The following is a 21,984-nucleotide window of genomic DNA, read 5'->3' as shown; positions in this document are numbered from 1 at the left end:
CATGACTCAGGCTTTACACACACACACACACACACTTTGTGTTTGTGCTTCCAAGGCTAGAACCTGCGCTGAAAACCAGCACCAACTGGTCTGTCATTGCTGCTGGGTCTTCCATGTCACAGTCTTTGCAGGGGGACTCCTACTGTGTGTGTGTGTGTGCGTGCGTGTGTGTGGCTTTAACTCTGGTCCAGTCCACTCCAGCCACGGATCCTCAGCAATACTTCTGCAGACACACACCAGGAGTTGGATCAGAAGTGTCCTGTACACGTCTAGAAAGATTCAAACCAAAGTACTACCCACCTGGTCAGGCCCCATCGACATTCTGCCCATTCCCACGGGGTTCATGCCCATCTGTCCCTGCATCTGCGCCATCGGCCCTACACCAGAACCCCCGACCGGTCCAGATCCACTCATGGTGTTATTCATCATCATGGGTCCAAACTGGCCCTGGCTGCTCTGCTGGGGGAACTGCTGCTGAGGATAGGGGCTGAAGAAACAAGGTCACACGTTTAGAAACTGACACCAAGGTTTAGCATTCCTGCCATCACCTGCTGCCGTTCCCTAGAGTTTTGAACTAAAACACGAGTCCTTTTTGGCCAAATCGTTAAAACACAGTGACCCGTTAGCAGTCAGAGGATGAGTCGGTGCCTCTGCCTCACTAACAAACCATCCTGTCGCTGACAGTCACGTCTGTGTTTACAAAGGTAGAGCAGCAGCTTCCAGATGTTAATCACTGTACATCTGTGAGAGATGTTCATTAAAATCCATCTAACACACACACACACACACACACACACACACACACACACACACACACACACACACACACACACACACACACACACACACACACACACACACACACAAGTCTGCTGTGATACACACCTGTTCCGAGCCATGACCCCCTGCTGCCAGCCCTTCATGTCTCCTGAGGGATACATGTGTCCTCCCTGGGGGTTCGCCTGCATCCCTGGCATCATGGCGCTTTGTGGAGGACCGGACATCCGTCCTTGCATCATATTTCCTGGTGGACTGCTGACAGGAGCCATGTATGACGGGTCCCCCTGCTGGTTCATTCCTGCATGTACAAACAAAACCTGAGCCTCTCCTGTGGGTAGAAACCCCACAGCCCCCTGGCTCCTTCTCCACCCACTCACCATAGTTACCTCCATAGTTGAAAGCCTGCTGCCCAGGCTGATTCATGGGGGGTGCTCCCAAGGGGCTGCCGATGCCTTCTGGTGCTGTGACATTAGGGGGAGGGCTGAAACCTCCAGCTGCTGCCTGCTGCTGCATCAGCATCATCATCCTCTGCTTCCGTATCTGCATCTGCATGGTGTGCTGAGTCATCCTCTGGGCTGTCACAAAATCAGGCTGCAGACGGACACAACATGTGATGTTACTTTCTCCCTTTAACCAGGAAGTCTCCATTCAGGTGCATGTCTGCTTCCAGAAGGTCGGGTCAGGACCCTGTCAAGAAGAAATCTGCTGATTCTGTTAGGGACTGATCAGACACGTTTACAGGCAAAGCTGGGGCGTAAATGTCCGGGTTCATTCCCAGACCTGGTCCCTAACCAGACCTGGTCCCTAACCAGACCTGGTCCCTAACCAGACCTGGTCCCTAACCAGACCTGGTCCTTAACCAGACCTGGTCCCTAACCAGACCTGGTCCCTGACCAGACCTGGTCCCTAACCGGACCTGGTCCCTAACCAACATTTTCAGGGGCAACAGGACCATGTGATCGTCAATGACGCAGTTTTTTGCAGCACATCTGACTGACCTGGGATCTGTTGTGTCAACTAGAGATGTCACAGTTTCCAGTGCAGTGGAAAACCCCGGTAGAGACGTTGACAACAATTACGCCTTGTTTAAAAAATAATGATCTTGGTGGAGTACCGTGGCCGCGGTGGCCCTTACCAGCCACCGTCTCATCTGCTGAAGTTGCCACACATGCACTCTTTGTAGTTTACAACCAAAACTTGCTTGAAGATGAGGCTGAAATAATGGCTGAAGGAGGCAGCGCTCGGGACATCTATCAGCCCTCAAAGACAAAAACGGAGTATGGGCATATTTTGGATATTTGAAGAATGCTGGGGACAGTTGATAGAAGACGGCTATGCTGTTTGCAGCACGTGCCGAAAAAAATGTCTGCGAAAGGCAGCAACGCTTCGGATCTCATGACACATCTGCGTGACCATCACCCACAACTCTACAGTCAACGCAAGGCAAGCTAACGTTAGCGTTTTAGCTGAAATGAAGCATGTGAGGACTCTGAGTGGAGGAAGAATGGAATGAGTTTCCCTATAGTGCAGCCGCAGCACCCACTGCCAGCATGTAAAATTACAGACCCCTAGTCATCGTCACACACTGGTGAAATTACATCTTCATATTTGACTCATCCCCACGGGGGGAGCGGTGAGCTGCAGCTGTGGCTGTGCTCGGGAACTATTTGGTGGTTTACCCCCCAATCCAACCCCTTAAAGCGGAGTGTCAAGCAGAGAGGCATTGGGTATTACCCAACTGGGAACCTCAACCTCCAGCACCAAACAATGCGTGCTGGTTGGTAATAACTTTAGGTTACTGTCGTAACCCCGGTTCTCTGAGTAACATGAGTGAGATGTCTCACTATGGGATATGCCCCTCCGCGGATTCCTCAGAAGCACTTATCTCAATACGCCAATCCTGATTGGCTAGTGACCGTGACGTACGCGTCACCTGCTACTATAAGTAGCAAGCGTCCCAACGTACGCACTATTCAAGATAAACACCTCTTCTCGCTTCGCCCAGCAAGAAGGGTTGTCTGGTGAGACATCTCACTCATGTTACTCAGAGAACCGGGGTTACGACAGTAACCTAAAGTTCTCTTTCTTAACATTCGTTTCGATGTCTCACTATGGGATATGGAGACTCCCGTATTGCCAGACAGCTTATCCAGCGATCACCAACCTACAAGGATACGTCTTGGCCCGCCAAAGACCCCACACTCAGAATCGTGTGAGTCATTGCAGGGACCGAAACATCAAGCTTATAGAAGCGTGCAAATGCAAGTGGAGAAGCCCAACTTGCTGCAGCACAAATCTCCAGGATTGACAGCCCCCGAAAAAGGGCCCAAGAAGCAGACAGGCCCCTAGTAGAATGGGCCCTGAGCCCAACAGGTGCCTGAATGCCCTGACAGGAGTAAGCCATAGAAATAGCCTCCACAATCCAGTGGGAAAGCCGCTGCTTTGTGACGGGTTTCCCCTTACGAGGCCCACCCCATGACACAAAAAGCTGGTCCCCCTTGCGAAGGTTCTCCGTCCGATTCACAAACTCCTTGAGCGCGCGAATCGGACACAGCTTGTGCAACCGCTCCTCCTCAGGAGAGGAGAAGGGTGGTGGGTAGAAAGCTGTGAGGAATAATAGGAGAAAAGGAGCCCACCACCTTAGGCACAAAGGCAGGGTTGGGCTTCACGGACACCTTCATGTCACCTGGTGCAAACTGGGTGCAGGATGGGTGCACAGAGAGAGCATGTAAGTCACTAACTCGCTTTGCAGATACCAAAGCCAGGAGTAGCACCACCTTAAGAGACAGGATCTTAAGGTCCAGGCCGTCTCTAGGGTCAAATGGAGGCCCGGAGAGGGCCGACAGCACCAAAGACAGATCCCATGAGGGCACCAGGGGTCGAGGCACAGGGAGAAGCCTGCGAGCGCCCCTCGTGAAGCTACACACCAGGGGGTGTTGACCTGCCAATTTCCTCCCAAAACCCAAGTGTCGGGCGGAAATGGCTGCTAGGTACACTTTAATGGTGGAGAAAGCCTTCTTCCCACCCAACAAGTCTTGCAGAAAGACAGAATGACGTTCACCGGGCATTGGAAGGGTGAGACCTCCCTGCCCTGACACCAGGCTTCAAACACCCTCCATTTACAGTCATATAGGGACCTAGTGGAGGGGGCCCTAGCATTCTGAATGGTTCGAATGACTGCCTGGGGCAGCTCTGCTGACACTAGCCCACACCCCTCAGGGGCCAGGCCCACAGGGCCAGCCGTTCTGGATCAGGGTGGAAGATCGAGCCTCCCGCTTGGGACACCAGGTCCTTGCGAAGCGGCAGTTTCCAAGGTTGGCCCTCCAGGAGCTGGAAAATGTCCGCCACCCAATGCATGGCTGGCCAGTATGGGGCCACCAGAATGAGAGTGTGGCGCTGGGTTCGTACCCTCAGCAAGGTGGGTGGTATCAGGGCCACTGGGGGAAAAGCGTAAAGCAGTCCCCGTGGCCAGTCGTGCGCCAGCGCGTCCACGCCGAGTGGAGCGTCTCGGTCGCGCAGGGAGAAGAACAGAGGACACTGAGCATTCTCCTTGGAGGCAAAAAGATCCACTACGGCTGTGCCGAACCGGATCCAAATCTGTTCCAACACTGCTGGATGCAGGCTCCAATCCCCGTACAGGGGTGTCCCTCTGGACAACAGATCCGCCCCCCGATTCAGAACACCCGGGACGTGGGTGGCTCTGATTGAGAGGAGATGCCTGCTGCACCATAGGATCAGTCTGCGTGCCAGCGTGTGTAACCGCATGGAGCGCAGCCCCCCCTGGCGGTTTATATGAGCCACAGTCGTGGTGTTGTCTGTTCTCACTAGGACATGATGGCCGGAGAGAAAAGGCAGGAAGCGCCTCAGGGCCAGAAAGACCGCGAGGAGTTCCAGATAATTTATGTGTGTCCCCCAGAGCTCTCTGCTCCACACACCCCTGACAGAGCGACCCTCCAGGAGCCCCCCCAACCTGACAGGCTTGCATCTGTCGTGACCACTTTCCTCACGAGAACCAACCCCAAAGGCACCCCCTGTGCCAAGAGGGAGGGGTGACGCCAACAGCGGAGCGCTGCGACGCACGCTGCAGAGACCATCACCCTGCGCGCTCTGTGGCGCACTGGAGAGAGACCCAGAGAAGCCACCCAGCGTTGAGAATCTCTCATGTGTAGACGGCCGAGTGGTACCACTGAAATAGCCGACGCCATGAGACCCAAAAGCCTGAGGCATAACGCAAACCGCACCGAACTGGGTGGAACCGCTGGTTGCAGAGTGGAGAGCGGTGACACAGCCGTGACACACGGAGCAGCAGCTCCCTCCAGAGGTTGTGGGGCAGCGGTGCTCGTGGCAGCCACTGCGCATGCGCGGGGGCTTTGTGCTTTGACGGCCCAGGCGTACGGGGACGACCCGTGGCTGGCGGGAAAGTCCGCCAGGGGTCGCCCCCGCCTGGAACCGCTCATGGGTGACATTTTTATTGATTTTTTCTGCGCCCTTGACATCTTGTCTGGATGCGACAGCGAACCTTTTAATGCTCCTTGAGCGTGACATGTTTGTGAAAACAATGTGAGTGCTTGTGACGTGTGTTTCGAGCCGGTACCGCCGGCTGCACGTCCTGGCCCCACCCTGGACCGCTCGGGAACTCTGCCGGAGGGGTTCCGTGAGGGGGTAGAGAAAGCACCATGGCAACATCGAACAGGAGGAGCTGGCGAACGGGGAACTGCCAGCTGCAGCGTCGGGAGGGAAGAACTCCGACAGGCTGCCCTCATCTTCCTCCTCACCTGCTGACCGCCGTGTCTGGTGGATTGTCCCGGCGGCGGAGCAGCTGCCTGAGGCAGGTTCGGCCGAGCCGGCAGCGCCGGTGAGGGTTTACGGGGAAGGCAGAGCTGAAGGGCTTCATCCTCTTTCCTTTTGGCCGCACACCGTTGCTGCATTGAAGCCAGGGCAGAGCCAAAAATGCCTTCAGGCACGATTGGCATGTCCAAAATGTCCTCCTTCTCTCTCTCAGAGAGGTTGGTGAGGATCAGCCATCGTGCACGTTCTTGAAGCACCATCATGCCCATAGCTTTAGCCGTAGACTGGACCGCGCAGCGCTGCACACGCAGGCAGATGTCGGTCAGTACGGTGATTTCCTCCCACACCTCCGGGTCCGGCTTCGTATTCATGTCCTCACAGAGCTCGGCTTGGTACGCCGAGAGCATGGAGGAAATGTTCAAAGCTCGGACCGAGATGGCGGCAGCCTTGTACGCCCTCTCGTTCAGCGCCGACTGGAAGCGGTCCGCCTTTGCAGGGAGAGCGGGAGGCCTGGAGGAAGTCGCCGAGAGCCGTGGGTGCAGGTGGACTGCAACCAGCGGTTCCATCGACGGCATGCGAAGCATGCCAGCCTTCTCCATCCCTTCGAAGTCCAGCGAGGAAGCTCCTTGGACAGGAGACCTGGAGCTGAACGGGTGTTTGTCCCAGGAGGACCTCACTTCTTGGAGAAGCTCCGGGAAGGCGGGAAGGAGGGGCTTTGCCGCCCTCGTGGCCTGAGGCAGCTTCTTTCCCTCGTAGCGGGATCTGACAGCCTCAGTGACCACGGTGGGCCAAGGGATGTCGAGCCTGGTCGCAGCGCGTCGGCAGACTGACTGCATGTCCAGGTGGGCGGCCGGAGAAGCCGCTCCATCCCTGGGAGAGGACGGAAAGCTAGGCATGGAGGCCTGAGCGATGGGGAGAAAGACGTCGTCCTCCTCGTCCTCCTCTGAAATGAGGAGTTCCGAGGTGTCCTCGTCGTCTCTGTAGTCCAACTCCAACACGTCCTCGGCGGGGTGGCTCGGACCGGCCAGTTCGAGCTGTGAGCCCCAGCTGAGTTTGGCACACGGTTCCGGCTCAGGGAGGACATGTTCGCTGGCGTCCCCAGGCGGTGGCCCAGGGGCCGGCAGGCAAGGGTCCTTCCCCGACAGGCTAGCTTGGCGCGCTAGCCGCCGGCGAAGGCTCTTCATGGTGAAGCAAGCACAGCTCTCACATGACCCGGGGACCTCCAATGCCAGCTGGGCGTGTTCCAGCCCGAGGCAGCTCGAGCAGACCCTGTGCGGGTCTTTGCTTGAGATTTTGTTCCCACACGTACAGAGGCGAGCTCCTGCGCCGTCGACTCCTCTGGTGGGAGGAGCGGCTTCCATGTCGGCTAACTGGTGTGTTAGCACAGAACGAACAGATGCACTGGAGTGTGAAGCTGCTCGTTATGCCCCGAGCTTATGGTGAAGGTCAGGACAGAAGGACGGTAAGTTAACGTTTGGCGACGGAGAGAATATTAAAAGGCTCCGTCTGTGAACAGTTGAGCTCACTTACCTCAGAGATAAGCGACCACCGAAGCGAGAAGAGGTGATTGAATAGTGCGAACGTTGGGACGCTTGCTACTTATAGTAGCAGGTGACGAGTACGTCACGGTCACTGGCCAATCAGGATTGGCGTATTGAGATAAGTGCTTCTGAGGAATCCGCGGAGGGGCGTATCCCATAGTGAGACATCGAAACGAATGTTAAGAAAGAGAACTTTAGTTTTCATCCTTACATCATTAGAGTAACTGCTTTTACTGTTTTGATGCTATGATGTCATTTCCTGTCATGTCTGTAAATGACCTTGTGAAAACAGGATTGGGTAACATTTTAAAACATCAAAGACCCAGTAACATTTACACTGATACAAACATACGCCTGTCAGTTCCTGGCGTTAGCAGGCGCCGTTTCTGCTAGCTCGCTGCTGCTCCGTCTCTGAGGTATCTCTGATGCCAAGCGCTCATCGCGTGCACTCTTATGCCTCTGGCTTCATATTCTGCTCTGAACTTTGAGGTTTTTAACTTTTTGGGGGCGTTGGTGTTTCAGCAAGGCTCTTTACCAGGACTGATTGTGTGTGAAAAGACAAAATACAGAATACAGCTAAAAATATTCAGATATGCCGTATTTTTACGACCATAAGGCACACCTAAAAGTCTTAAATTTTCTCCCTATGGTGCGGTGCGCCTATTGTGTTGTTGTGAGACGCGTTCGTAGTAGAAGACAAGGGGCGTGGCATGAACGTGCGGACGTGAGCGAAGACAGACCTGTGGATCTGCCACATCATCATCAACATCCTCGCTGTTTGCCTCAGACTCCAGCTGTGAGTCTCCGTCTGCTTCCTCTGCTTCCAGTTCAAAAACAGCCGTAGAGGCCGTAAAAAAGCCTACTAAACTGCAGAGACAATATGTCTGTCCGGATCGCTCCAAAATATGAAGTTTACCGTCAATATCTGTCTAATTGTTTGTTGTTACTCCGTTCGCGCCACTCCTTTCCCCCCGAAGCGGCTCCTTTTTGCGCACATCTCATTACTCACGCAGCCTTCCTCTCTCTCTCTCTCAGCTACATAATGATACTTTTTATCAGCTGAATATGTGAGACTTCCACCAACAGCAACAGGATCCCATGTTTTTGTGGGGTTTTACGTTCACAAGCACATTCCCTCTCACGGATTACTAAACCGCTGTTTGACAAGTTATCAGATTGTCTAAAAATATCGTTTTTTAGTTTAGTATAACTCCACTTTTATGTTGCCTATTAACAACATTTAAAAACTGGGGTGTAGTTTATAATCTCCTTTTTAAAGCTGAACTGAAACCGAAACTCAGGGAGACGGAGTCTTGCTGCCACAGCGTCCCAAATCAGACCTGATCTAAAGACGCGGATACGCGCCCATGGACCCCAGAGGGTTAATAAAACAATTCAAATCACACTATTTTCTATTAATAACACATATGATTTTGTTCATGTGGAAAGTTTATGTGCTTAAATCCACCAACTACCGGTAAACACATTCTGAACTTCAACACAGCGCATCAGCGCTTGAAGCGGCGCTGCGAGCAGCTGCGACCCAAAAAGTACCAGAACCGCTCACGGCGCATGCGCAATCCTGCATCAACACCGCTCACCCGCTATTTCCCTAAAAACACACGCTGTTCGTTTTTATTTCTACACGTTTTTTTACTCACAAAGATTGTCAAGAAAGCGTGTTTGTCGTGTTCATGTCAAATTAAAACTGATCACAAAACACAGATTTACTTTCTTTATTTAGTTTTCCTCATCCAACCCCCATAAATCCCTGTGTCCTCCTGCAGCACTCCCGGTGTACGCCCGGCTTTAGTAGGAGGGAGACCCGCGATTATCGCTTTGTCGAGCATGTCTCATTGAAAATGAATGGAGGAGAGGCGAAGTTGCCTCCCGTGTGTCGAGCCCATTAGAAGAGCACGAGCCGTCAGCGCACGCAATGAGGAAGTGCACGTGCGCTCTAAACCAGGCCTGAACCAGGACTAGACCAGTAAAGTGAAGCATGCTTTTGGCTGTTTATGATTTTCACAATGTCTGGATTGCACTGATATGTTCCGAGTCCCGAGCCCACACAGATGTTTTACCGTGCCCGCGCCCTAGGGCTGGGCGATATGCCGATTTTAGACCGTTTTACGATCTACACATCTGACGGTCTGTCATTTTTGAGAGACCGTTTTATCACGATTGAATTTCTGCCTCTGAATGAAAAGGGAACTTACCCCAGGCGAATGACACGCCTTTGTTTGACCCTTAACCAATCAGAGTGAGTCATAGTAATATATTAGTGCCCCGCTTGTTTTCACTTGTGTGTGAACAAACATGGCTTCGCCGCGGCTGAGAGCGACACGTTCCGAAGAGGAACGCAGGGTTTCCTTAGCGCGCGGCGCTAACAACTTAGCGACGTGACATGTCTCGGAGAAAGCGTAAAAACACGTTGGACGCTTCTTCTGAAGCAGGAAAATAACACTGCTTCTTAAGCAGAGCACGACGTCACCTCGGCTCGTTCACCCTCTGCCGAGCCGGTGTCGGTACCAACTGAGCTCGGTCACTGGGTCGATGGAGCTGCCCCATGACTGCCTGATGGAAAACCAGCGGGTTTCATCAGACTCATAAAGTTTCTTGCTTTTGTTAGGGACCTCTGTATTTTACCGCTCCCTCCTGCAGTCTTCCCCTATTAACATTTAAAATGATTCTGTAAACTCCGTGTATCAATAGAAAAAATCTCTGCCAGCTGCAGTAAATGTAGTTTCCAAATAATAAGAGGTGCATTCATCTGTGTATCTCCTTTGATCCGCATTAGTGATATTCTCAGCACCAGAACAGTGAAGCAAAGAAAGATTCCTGGGTTTGTTAGTAATTTTATTTATTAGGTGCATCTAACCTGTTCTATTTTTCTCTGAAATGAGATCAAATCAGTGCTTCTATGGGTTGTCTCCTCTCTGCATTGGAAAATTTTACTTTATTTAGAGACTTGTTGCAGAAAATATTCAGAATGCGCAGTTTTTTGCTACCACAAGCGATCTCTGATCCAGCCGCACATCAGAGCCGTATTTGAGCTTAACTATCCACTACATGAGAAACTGGGAGCTACATAGTATTTTGAACAAGTTAATGTTTGCACAATACGTTTGCAATTGACATGTTTGCACTTTAAATATGTTTACGATTTTAATTTATGTTAAGTTACTTGAAAAATGAGAAAAACTGATTTTTGTAATTGTTTCTCTCAGGGCTTTTATCATCTCTGGTGTGAGTTTAAAATATAAGTGTGTTAGCACTGTGCTGATTATCCCTAATATGAATAAATGTTTATTTATTCAATGTTTCTCTTCTTTAATACGCAATTGAAGTTATGCTATTCATGGATAAAAAAATCGTGATAAAATCGAAATCGTGATAAAATATTGGAAAAATCGTGATATTCTATTTTTGCCATATCGCCCAGCCCTACTGCGCCTTATAACCCGGTGCGCCCTATGGTCGTGAAAATACTGTAAGTTTTGAAGAAAACTGAACTGAAATCAGCATAAAGTCTTTTCCTGACATCATTCAATCAAACGTGATTCCCAGCACGCCAACAGCAAAGCTCAGGAACTCCTGCTGAGCTTTTTAATAACGGTCTCATGAACGGCGCACAGACTTTATCTCCCTCGGCCACACCCCAGTCAGATCCGGTTCTGAGTGGCAGAAAACTCCAGGTGAAAGCGGAGTACATACCTGACCGCTCATGGCTCCGGGCTGCATGCCTGGACGCATGGCGGGGTTTGCTCTGGGGGCATTTTCCATCTTTATGCCTTGTCGTGTCTGATTTAAAAGCTGCCAGAGAGATGATGAGACTCATCAGCGTGACAGTTTTATGTTTAACGCTTGCAGGACGAGTGTCAGTGAGCTCACCTGCTGTCCTTGTAGTCTCTGCTGCAGCTGCATACGGAGCTGCTTAGTGGCACTCATCATGCGAAGTCTCGGCACGTTTGCACGAGGGTTGCCCATGCCTCCAGGGAAGGCCCCGGTCTGACCCATCTGATTCACCATGGGACCGAAGCCTCCAGGAGACTGGCCCTGAATTGTGTTCCCAGCATAACCGGGCTGCATTCCCATGGAGGGAGGCCCCTGGGGCCCTGGGTAGCCGTGGCTGTACACGGGTTTCTGGTCAATGCGCAAAGAGTCGAGACCTGGGAAGGGTTCCGATGGAGGGCACAGAGACGGGCCTTGTTCCTGGACCTGCTGGGGGCCTTCAGGGCCCTGGGTCTGAAGAAAACACCAGAGTTAATAAACTAACTGCAACAGGAGAAACAGCTGCTGCTGCTGATACAGGAACATTTTAGCTCTTTAGCCGTTTTAAAAACATGATTCATCTTTAAAATGAACTAAGCTGCTGGTAACTCTCAGAAGGTTCTGCTGTTTAAAGCCACAGAACATAACCGGACTCAGGCAGACTGCAGTGTAGTTTATTATTGAGGAGGAAGACTCTGCTGTCTAAAAAGAGTCGGACTGGTGGGACCAAAGGGAAGCAGCCTAAGGATGGGGTCAGAGGTCAATATGATCACACGTGTGATGGTAAAAATAAGCCCTGAAACTGGTGATGTTTCACACCCACCTGTCCTACTATTTCAGGGATTCCCAGGGCTCTGTCTATCTCCTGAAGAGCGAAGCCATCAGTGGTGTTGAGCAGCGAGTCCAGCTGGTCCAGAAGGGCCCGCTCGTCACTAGGACTGTCAGTACTGGTCAGAGGCCCCAGCAGCTCCTCCAGAGGATGCACAAACTGGTCCCTAACAAAACCACCAACACATCCAGCATCGCACGTGTCTCACATCTGAACCAGGCCGGTTGAGGATACCACTGCTGAACGGTTGGTTACCTGCTAGCGTGAGTCTGAGAGCCGGGCCAGGGGGGGGACTGAGGCGGGGGTCTGTGTCCGCTGAACATCTTCATACCCATGGCTTCATTAGGACCTGTGCAGAGCAGCGATGAGGTGGAAACACCTGTAAGATGATGTTTCAGGAAGAAGTCCGAACAGAAACTCTTCAGGTTGAAGTTTACGTGTAGATCACATGACCTACCCATGTCCTGTTGCTGCTGCAGCATAGGTCTGCCGTTTCCAGGTGCACTGTTGGAGCGGCTGATCATGGGCGTTCCCACCTGTGCAGAACGGCCCATACCTGGAAGTCCCGGTCTGGGAACAGGGTTGCTGCTAGGTCTCAGCATGCCCCAGTCGCCTGGGCCTGCCATGGGGAGGCGCTGGTGAACACCTCTGCCTGCAGCTCCTGAACAAGACAAAAGCACCCTAAACACCTGAGGTCATCCTCTCCATTGAGCCCAGTGGTCCTGAGCCTGTGAAGTAGGGAGTTAGTTAATTGTTGGAATTCCCCGCGGTGGACACACACCCACGCCTCCCGGGAAGCCACCGGGCACCGGTCCAGATCTGATGGCAGCGTCCATGCTCTCCTGCTCGATCAGGGAGGGACAGGGAAGGCTTCTCCTGGCTGCCAGTGAGCCGTCCGCAACCACGTCTCCACCCAGAGGCTTGGCGTCCACGGACAGGGCTCTCTGATAGGATGCCCGTTGAGCCAGCAGCATCGGGCTTTTCTCCCCGTCTGAAACACACAGAAGCAGCTTTGGAGAACATCCATTCCTCTGATGCTGTTCCTCTAACTTCCTCACAGGAACGTGCATTTTTGTGATTCTTCATCCGACTGACCGTGTGACCTGTCAGGAAAACTCCCCAGTTTGGTTCCCACTTCCTTTCCGGCCCTGAGGTCTGGATCAGGGCAGAAACCAGAGCTGCTCGCTGGGACACCCAAAATGGTCTCCAGTGTCTCTGTCTGAAGCACACACACACACACACACACACACACACACACACACAGTGACACAAAACCCACATCTAGATGCTGTTTTACTCTAAAACCACTCACAGGGTTCTGTCTGCTCCAGCCTCACCTTGCCATCCATGCAGCGGGGGTCAGAGATGGTGACCCCTGGCCCCTGGGCCCCTCCGGCACTCAGATCCTCCTGCTTCGTCTTCATTTCACCGCTGTCTTTAGAGTCATCTTTATTGAGGAGATAATGAAGGAGGGCATGGGGCTTCTCCTTCTTGGGGCTGTGCTGCTCCTTCTTAGACTCCGACCCTCTGCCCCCCCCAGAGGCTGCGGGCTCTAGAGGTCCTGGTTCCAGACTGCTTTTCCCGGTGGCCTCAGCTGTGATCCGAGCCACTTCATCTGGAGTGTTCTCGTTCTGTAGCAGTCTGTGGAGGATCTTGTGCTTCTGAACGGACTGGTTTGACGCAGCGCTGTGACTCCCACCTGTGGAGGAGGACACGGTGGTGGAGGACGGGCTGGTGACACCAGGAGCTCCATCTTTAGCGTTAGTGGAGGTTGTTGTTGAGCTTAATGTTTGGTTAGGAGGTAAAATCTCATCTGTAGGAGATGTGAGGAGCTGCAGGAGCTTCCTGTTGTTGCTGTACTTGTCAGAGAGCCGCCGGTTAGACTCTCCGCCGCCAAGGTTGACCTGGCTGTCTGGTTTGTCAGGGGGGGCCTCGTTGGTGGGGGTGCGAGGGTGCTGCTGGTCCCCGACAGTCCTTAGCAAGCTGCCTGGACTCTTGGATTCAGAGTAAGGTGGGAGACCTGCTTTGCAGGGTCCTCCTGATGGCTGGTTGGTGGAGTGGATGTTTGGGGAGCTGTCAGGCTTGTGATTGGGGGGGGATGTGAGTGGAGCAGGCATCGGATTACCAACCCCTTCACTGATGGCTTGGAGTGCGTTCAACGAGCTGCTGGAGAAACTGGTTGCTCCAACTCCAGAGTTCCCAGTCTGAGTGGAGCTCAGGGAAGCTGCAAACCAGTAAAGAGAGAGAGAAGGGGGGGGGGGGGGGGGGGGTCAGACACATCTGATCAATCTGCTTTTAGAGTACACCTTCAGCTCTGACTGTACCTCCTGGAGAGAAGGGACTGGCTCCTGTCTTGGGGCTTCCTCGAACTCTGGGTGATCCCAGGACATTGTGAGGAGGACCATTCATTCCTGGACCGGCTTGAGATGGGCTGGGTATTCCCATCCCATACGCTCCCCCTCCATGGAACTGGCCCATCTGCTGATGCTGCATGGCCTGATGACCCATCTGGCTGACTGAGCCCACCTGGTTCATAGAGTTCATTTGATGCATGGGGTTCTTTGGGTTCATCTGACCCATGTTGTTCATCTGATGCATAGAAGTGACGTGGCTGATGGGATTCATGCGTCCGCTGGCGGAGTACGGAGGCACTCCCCTCTGCAGCATGCTGCCCTGCTCAGCCAGGCCGTAGCCCTTGTTCATGCCCATGCTCATCTGCTGGTTGGAGTTGTTCACAACCATGTTTTGGGGCCTCATTGGGCCCCCCTGGTTTCCACGGTAACCACTGTGCTCACTACACAAAACAACCAATGAAGTAACTGAATAACATGAATAAACGAAGCAAAGAACCATTTCACCATCTACACCAGAGAAGAGTGTGCACCTTTGCAGAAAGTGTGGGGACAAGAAGGGGTGTGTCTCGTTGGTGTTCTGGTTCCTGCAGTGGTCGGTCCTCGCTGGAGCGGTGGCTGGGGGGCCGTCAGAGAGAGAGAAGCGGTAGAGCGGCGTCTCTGCATGCCCAGTATGGAACGCTGGGGGGGGGGGATCCAGTCTCAGTGAAAAGTTGACAACAACCAAACACAGATTATAATCCACAAGAGTCTAAAGGCACGTTCACATCTGGGTAATCTGTGTGTTTCCATGCTCAGCTGACTGGTTTTTGGATCTGCTCTCCAGCGGACCGCTTCGTGCAAAGCCGACCCAACTCACCCACTATTGACTGGCTGAAGTTCCCGTCTACCTATAGAGGGAGCCTCTGATTGGTGGCTAGACTCAGCCAGCGGAGGCCTCCCGCATGCATGATTCACATCAGTCTGGATGTGGGGTAAACATCTGACTGCAGCTGGGACCTGCTGCTCCAGCCGCGTGGACAGACTGTTGTGAGGAGCATCTCAGTGAGAGTAGGAGGGCGATTCATGTCAGAGTCTCCCAGAGATGGGAATCGTGGCTTCATCAAGTCATCTCCATGTCGTGTTTTTGTTCTGCTCAGCAACTGAACCAGGTTCATTCACTGTGCTGATTAAAATCACCTGGTTTAGTTGCCGAGCCAAACAGAAACATGACACGGAGATGACTTGTTGATGCCACAATTTCCCATCTCTGGAGTCTCCAAATAGCATTGGTCATGGCCGACTTTGTTTACCAACTTAAGGAGAACACCATGGACTTCTCTGTGCGTCTTTAGCCCCGCCCACATGATCAGAGAGGGCTGTAAACAAAACCTGGCCGTGCTGTGGCTGGCCAACCTAACCAGACCCTAGTCTAATAAACCAAGAGCTAAAACGCCGACGCAGCAGCACCTGTAATGACTTCCTGCAACAGGTCACCATTTCATTTGTACAAGAAACACCTTGTGGGTCATCTGTGGGGTGTCCAGTTACAAACGTCATAGCGCTGCAGCGTTAGCTCGATGTAAACTCAGCGACCTTGCAGACTCACAGATTACAAACAGTTACTGCGTTCCTGTTTTTCTTTTCTTTTTTTCCAAAGGAGAAACAACTGAACCCCCCCCCCAGCCAGCTGAGAACGAAACCTGTTCCTGTTCTTGAGACTGCCTTGTGATAATTTCACTGTAGAGTTCTTCACCCGGACTAAAACACAAACGGCCCGTATGAATGAAAGCCTCAGTCACAGCTGGCGAACCCAACAGGTTCAGGGCATCACACACGGCTCAGGGCCTGATGAACACAGCTCACACACACTGAGCCGCTACAGAAGCTGTGGAACACTGAGGGGGGGGGGGGGGGGGGGGGGGGGTTCAAAGGTGTGACAGGAGAGCTCCCCTTCAGACAAGATGGGACCCACAGCCTCGTTGGTTGTAACATTTTAGGAGTGAAACTGCAGACACTTACAGGTCAGGTCATGGCGACTGAACCGCTCCGTCCGCTCTATGGCCGTGATGCGCCGCGCCACACAGATCATACACGACTGTAGATCTGAGCACAAAACAAACCGGCGGAACAAATCAGCGGACTTAGTTAAGAAAAACACTCAGGTGTTGTGTGTAAACATGTTTAAGTTTTACCATCTCCCTCCTCCATCATGGCCCGGGGCTGAGTGACAGCAAAACACTGCATGGTCTCATAGCGCTGACCCCCCACTCTTTCTTCTGGCAACCCGTGACTCTGACCATGACCAAGGTTCACCAGCATCCGACAGCTGAAGGTGTGGCTCTTCTGTCGAGGCACGTCTCCACCCCATGGTGCCCCGTTTGGTGCTTCAAACAACACGGTGAACAGGTGAATACCTCTGTGACTGATCAGTCCTGTGTGTGTGTGTGTGTGTGTGTGTGTGTGTGCGTGCGTGTCTGTGTGTGTGTGTGTGCGTGCGTGTGTGTGTGTGTGAGTGCGTGCGCGTGTGTGCGTGTGTGTGTGTGTGAGTGCGTGCGAGCGTGTGTGTGTGTGTGTGTCTCACCACTAGACTTGGACAGGTTCATGTGAAACTCCTCTCTGTCGTCCTCATGGATGATGTTGTACACGCTGGTGTTGAACAGCTCCTCCTGCTTGTACTGCAGGTACTGTGTCACATTATCAGACACAAACTCGATGCTGCCCTCACGGTTTACCACAAACAGGAAGCCATCCAGCGCCTGCAGGCAGCAGAGCCACAACAATCAGTGAAAAGAAGAAGAGCAACGATGGGTTTGATCTGGTTTCTCGACTTGGCTCCATTTCACCAGCAGACAGCTCACGGTACGGTTAAACTCTGGATGATGTTTGACCTCCTCAGATCGCCTCACGTCACACACAAGATCTAGAAACAAACCTCTGTACACTGAACTGTGGTTTTGATCCTATGAAGATGTCTGAGAAAACATGTTGGACAGTCAAACTTAAGAGCACCGTGCACGTTGAATGCCATGCTTCTCCTCTAAACTTGCAAAAACGTTCTTGAAAACCACAAACCGCTGATGGTCTGCTGATTTTGCACGGAGTCTGTAAAACGTCATAGTTATTTTTTAAATGATGCATGAAGACCCTCAGCGACCCTGCAGCTGAAGCAGCACGTTCTTCTGGGCGTGGGCACCAGAAGCTGTGGTACAAGCGCGAGGTGAGATGTTTGTGCCAACAGCTCTCAGCAACTCTAAAAATGTAATCACACACCAGCAGTAACAGCTATAAGGAACACCCAACAATACCCTTCAAGTGTTCTGGAGTACTTTCAGATGTAAAATGGTCTGTATTTGTATTTTTTAGGGTTCTACAGCCCCCCATGGTGCTTCACAACATCAGTCGTCCACACACTGGCCATGAGCTACATTGTGGCTACAGCTGCCCAGGGGCACACTGACTGAAGTGAGGCTGCTGAGCACAGGTGCCACCTGGTTAGATTTGTGACATTTTCCTGAGCAGAGGGACTGACTAGATCGATTTAACGGTTAGCCGGCATATCGGGCCGATAGTTACTCTTTTCTATATATGAACATGGACCGATATCACTCCTTAGTAAAGCGGATAGGGCACATCATCGTTCAGCCTGTTGCTGCTGCAGGACTATCCCTGAATAATATCTGCTTACAAAATGCTCAAAACGTTTTTTTTTCAGCTAAAATTTCAAATAGTTTACCAGTTTAGAATTTTTAATAATGGCCAGTTTACCAATTTGTTTGATTATCTTTAGTTAGATGTCTGATTTTAACACCGAGAAGTGCACGAAATGAAGATTTACCAGCCAGGTAAACTCAGTGGTCTGTTACTGGTGACACTTTAGCACGAAAATGAGGAGGAAAACTTCTAGTAATCAACCATGAAAGCCCGCCCAAAATACCAGTAGCACAACTGGCCATCAGCTGACCAGGACATTTACCGTATTTCCCGGTGTATAAAGGTTGGTTTATGCTTGACGCGTCCGCGAGGTCCGCACGGCGAAATTGCGTCATTTCAACAACCACGCCCCTCCACCGCGCCTCCGCACGGCCCAAACTTTCCGCACCGCGCACCTAGGAAAGTTTCTAACCACGCGGACGGTCGGACGCGGAAAATCATGGCGGACTGGCAAGAACTAAATGATAAATGACCTGCACTTGTATAGCGCCTCTCAGAGTAAGGACTCCAAAGCGCTTTAGACTACAGTGTATCATTCATCCATTCACACACCGATGTAGCCACAGCTGCCCTGCGGCACAGTGACAGAGGCGAGGCTAGTATGAGCTATAGAACTAGTGTGGCAGAGGTTGGTAAATACAGACATTTGTATGATTCAGCTCTCAGAGATCACCGTGATCAACATGTTGTTAATAATTCTTGGAGAGAAATAGCTCGCACTGTCGGAAAAGTCGAGGACGCTGTTAAAAATGCTGGAATGCCATGTTGTAAACAACAGTGATTTTTACTTCTACTATGGTGTAGTGTTGGATGCATGTCGTAGAGCTCCATGCTGCCCCCTACAGTTTGGGAGAATATTGGCTCACTGCAGAGACAAGCCGCATGAAACATAAACGCTGCGAGTTGTGAAGCGCGTTCCATCCGCGAGCCGCATCACCAAGCGGAAAGTAAATGCGTCAAGCATAAACCAAGCTTAAGTCTCACTGGACTATAAGTCGCATTGGGGGGTAAATTTGATTATTTTTCTTACAAAATCTGAGACCAAGCGTTTCACATTGCAAGACAAGCACCGGTAACAATACCAGAATAAACAACGCGGGCGCAGCAGCGCGCCACGGTCTCCAGCAGAGGATGGTGGTGTTTCAAACCCTCCCAGCGGGACAGGGGAGCTCATGCCTGGGCCGGAGTCGGCCCGCAGCAGCGCGGTATACATAATTTGGTATACAAGTCACTTTGGTATATAAGTCGCAGGAACAGCCAGACTATGAAAAAAAAGTGCGACCTATAGTCTGGAAAATACGGTAATTATTGGATTCGGCAATATAAAAATCCCATTGATATTTTTTATTATTCCAACAAATCATTGTAGTAATAAATATATGTAAATATGTAAAGGTCAGAGGTCACTGCAATAGCCACTGTTAAATAGATACAAATGTGCAGCACAAGAAGACATTGTCCTACGCAGTTGAAAAGTGTCCCACCTGAGACACCCCCACAGCCGCCAGTTTGGCAGGTGTAGCTCAAAAGTTTTCACCAACACCGAGGAGGTAAATGCAATCAGAGAAATCTGAATTACCACACATCCGTGGCTCTGAAAGGTGGTTAAACAAACAACAGCGAGGTTTTGGTGCAGCACCAGGAGGGTCTGTCCTCTCAGAGGGTTTAATGCTGACCTGTAGGAGCAGCGGGCCCAGATGGTCCTTGTCAATGACCACCTGACCAGTGGAGGACACGTCAGCATCTTGGACATCATCGTCATAGCAAGAGTTCTTTCCTGAGAACAAATGAAACACAATGCAGTGAGATTAAAAACAGCATTTATACCTGTGCACACTTATTCTTATTCCTCATCATGTTAGTCATTTCAAGTCAACAAGTGCATTTTCAACTATTTAGTGACGTATTTGTGCCGGCCACCAGATGAAGCCAAAAGCCCCGGCTAGCATGCCTTTCTTTTTAGATGACCTTATGTCTGCAGCTTTGAACCAGGGCCACCAGCAGCAAGGCGAGGCTGCATGCAGACAAGAAGGAGAACATCAGTGGGTTTAAACCTGACGCCGGGAAGCAGCTGATTAATAACAACAAATATGTCTGTAGGGATGAGGGAATCCAGCACGCAAGAGCGAGCCAAAGAGACAACAAGCAGGTCATCATCCCAACCTGTAACTATGGTAACCCGGCTGCAAAAGGCAACAACCCTCTGGGTAGATTCCTATCCGCTTGCTCTCCTCTTCCCAACGCATCCTGACAGATTTTATTTTAAATCAGGCAAATGGAGACAAAAATGGCTGCCTCTGTGATTATTTGACACAAAACCCCAAAACAAACAAACTATTGATGTCGCCATGAGCAAGAAAGGCATTACAGGTGTTGGTTCACCCTCAGGCCTGACTGGCTGTTGTTCCCACAAAGAGCCAGTGCAAGGCTGAAGCAGGCCGCTTCAAAAAGCTAACTTTATTCTTCAGTGTGTCCCGTTTCCAAGAACAGGGGTGGAATCAAATGGGAGTTGTAGAGGTGTGTGTGTGTGTGTGTGTGTGTGTGTGTGTGTGTGTGTGTGTGTGTGTGTGTGTGTGTGTGTGGAGTCACCTTGCTCTTTGATCTGTCGGATCTGCCTCACGGTCTCTTTGAGAATAGCGCATTTGTCAGGTTTGACGTTGAAGCTGTCGATGTTGGAAAGGTTGGCGGAGATGAGCTCAGCCAGCTCTTCGATATACTTGCTCTCTTGCTCCCTCCGACGTTTGTCACACCTGCTGGGGAGCCGAAGGGGATTAAATGTTGCCATGACGACCTTACCTCCCTATGCATCATCCTCTGTACCACGGACACTACAGAAGCCTCAGACAGTCTGAGGACAGCAGGCGTGTTTGAAACACTAAGGTGAGAAGTAAAGAATATAGAAGTAGTTCTCTCTCACACACACACACACACACACACACACACACACACACACACACACACACACACACACACACACACACACACACACACACACACACACACACACACCTGAAATGTTCCCACTCACCCCAGTCCCGGTGTGTCACAGGTGGACAGTTTACGCTTGCGATCGGAGCTCAGCAGCTCTAGCGAGTTGTCTCCTACGCCGCTCATCTTCAGCACATATCAGCACCTGTAGGGAGCCATGGGCACACAGCGGGATCAGAGCGGTGCTTCGTCTTCATCCAACTGTGTGCTGCAATTTAACCAAAGGCTGTGTGTGGATTAGAGTCTGCAGTCAGAATGTCATGGCTGCAGACCAGGCGAGTTTGGTAGGAACGTTAGTTTGTAGACAGTCCAGAAGTATCTCTCCAGTTTCTTCGACTAAATATTTTCTATTTTTTTCATGAAACATGAATTTTTGCAGACTAAAACCAAACACTTTACATCTATAAAGACTAAATTATGAATACTGATCAATACTTTAATCGACAAATAAACAATGAAAATTGACAGTGACAAAAATCCAGTCAGCTAATGGAACAGGTGGGACAAGGCGAGAAAAGAACCAATCAGAATCCGGAGCCGGTGTCGGTACAGGATCGGCTCGGGTGCAGGATCGGCTCGGGGTCCTTCGACTGCCGATGACGTCAAAGTAGTTGATTGGCTGAACATGAAGCTTACAGAAGTGACGTAATCACGTTATGATTTTGATTGGTCAGAACACATTTGCGGTCGTAGTCTTAGCGGTTGTAGTCATGTAATCCAAAAATCAACACTTATTGGAGAAAATATGTTTTGAATTTCTAAAGGAAATGTAAAATATAAGCAAATGATAAACGGTGACCCTCAAAAGCTCTTGATGTTGATGAAATGGGGCAAAATAAAATATAAGAACTTTACTGGAAGACACCAAGCAATATTTTGAGTCAAAGAATATATTTAGATAACAACTAAGGAAATATACGGATGAACTCCACATTAATACAAACAGATGTGGCCTCACATGTAAGAACTGTTCTCCTTTTTGTCAGTCCGATGTTGGTTTTATGCAGTTTCACATTCTTTACTAAACAAAGATAATATGGTGTTTTATTAACAAATTACAATTATAAAGAAAACATTTAGGTGTTAACAAACAAGAATTTATTAACAAAACTGCTGATGTCTTTCCAAAACGTGTGTGTGAAAGCCGAGTAGATTTGCAGTCATGTGACGTCATCGGCAGTCGAAGGACCCCGAGCCGATCCTGCACAGACACCGGCCACCGTTTGAACAAGGTGCCGGTAAC

The 21,984-nt window shown here is 50.9% G+C and overlaps 1 protein-coding gene across 4 annotated transcripts in view; it reads right to left on the bottom strand.

The window, feature by feature from the left end:
• The window catches only part of LOC107385881 (nuclear receptor coactivator 3), a 66,544-nt gene continuing 44,560 nt past the window's right edge, over positions 1 to 21,984 (bottom strand). For 2 of the 4 annotated variants that reach the window (XM_015960040.3, XM_070549152.1), the window contains exons 3-22: positions 20,782 to 20,886; positions 20,343 to 20,503; positions 19,430 to 19,530; positions 16,624 to 16,798; positions 16,235 to 16,426; positions 16,062 to 16,145; positions 14,594 to 14,741; positions 14,034 to 14,503; positions 13,047 to 13,933; positions 12,805 to 12,928; positions 12,491 to 12,700; positions 12,167 to 12,370; positions 11,965 to 12,088; positions 11,704 to 11,875; positions 11,001 to 11,354; positions 10,824 to 10,922; positions 1,158 to 1,371; positions 886 to 1,078; positions 301 to 487; positions 1 to 223 (exon numbers count right to left, since the gene is read on the bottom strand). In XM_015960040.3, the coding sequence (XP_015815526.3) occupies positions 212 to 223; positions 301 to 487; positions 886 to 1,078; positions 1,158 to 1,371; positions 10,824 to 10,922; positions 11,001 to 11,354; positions 11,704 to 11,875; positions 11,965 to 12,088; positions 12,167 to 12,370; positions 12,491 to 12,700; positions 12,805 to 12,928; positions 13,047 to 13,933; positions 14,034 to 14,503; positions 14,594 to 14,741; positions 16,062 to 16,145; positions 16,235 to 16,426; positions 16,624 to 16,798; positions 19,430 to 19,530; positions 20,343 to 20,503; positions 20,782 to 20,867 (4,197 nt within the window). In that variant the 5' untranslated portion in view covers positions 20,868 to 20,886 and the 3' untranslated portion in view covers positions 1 to 211. The remainder of the gene's footprint in view (positions 224 to 300; positions 488 to 885; positions 1,079 to 1,157; positions 1,372 to 10,823; positions 10,923 to 11,000; positions 11,355 to 11,703; positions 11,876 to 11,964; positions 12,089 to 12,166; positions 12,371 to 12,490; positions 12,701 to 12,804; positions 12,929 to 13,046; positions 13,934 to 14,033; positions 14,504 to 14,593; positions 14,742 to 16,061; positions 16,146 to 16,234; positions 16,427 to 16,623; positions 16,799 to 19,429; positions 19,531 to 20,342; positions 20,504 to 20,781; positions 20,887 to 21,984) is intronic. The other 2 variants (XM_070549153.1, XM_070549154.1) reach the window with 2 other exon arrangements.

Source organism: Nothobranchius furzeri, chromosome 3 (assembly GCF_043380555.1).
Source record: "Nothobranchius furzeri strain GRZ-AD chromosome 3, NfurGRZ-RIMD1, whole genome shotgun sequence".
NCBI classification, from domain to species: Eukaryota; Metazoa; Chordata; class Actinopteri; order Cyprinodontiformes; family Nothobranchiidae; genus Nothobranchius; species Nothobranchius furzeri.
Note: the sequence above shows the minus strand (reverse complement) of the source record. Positions and strands in the feature narration are given on the sequence as shown.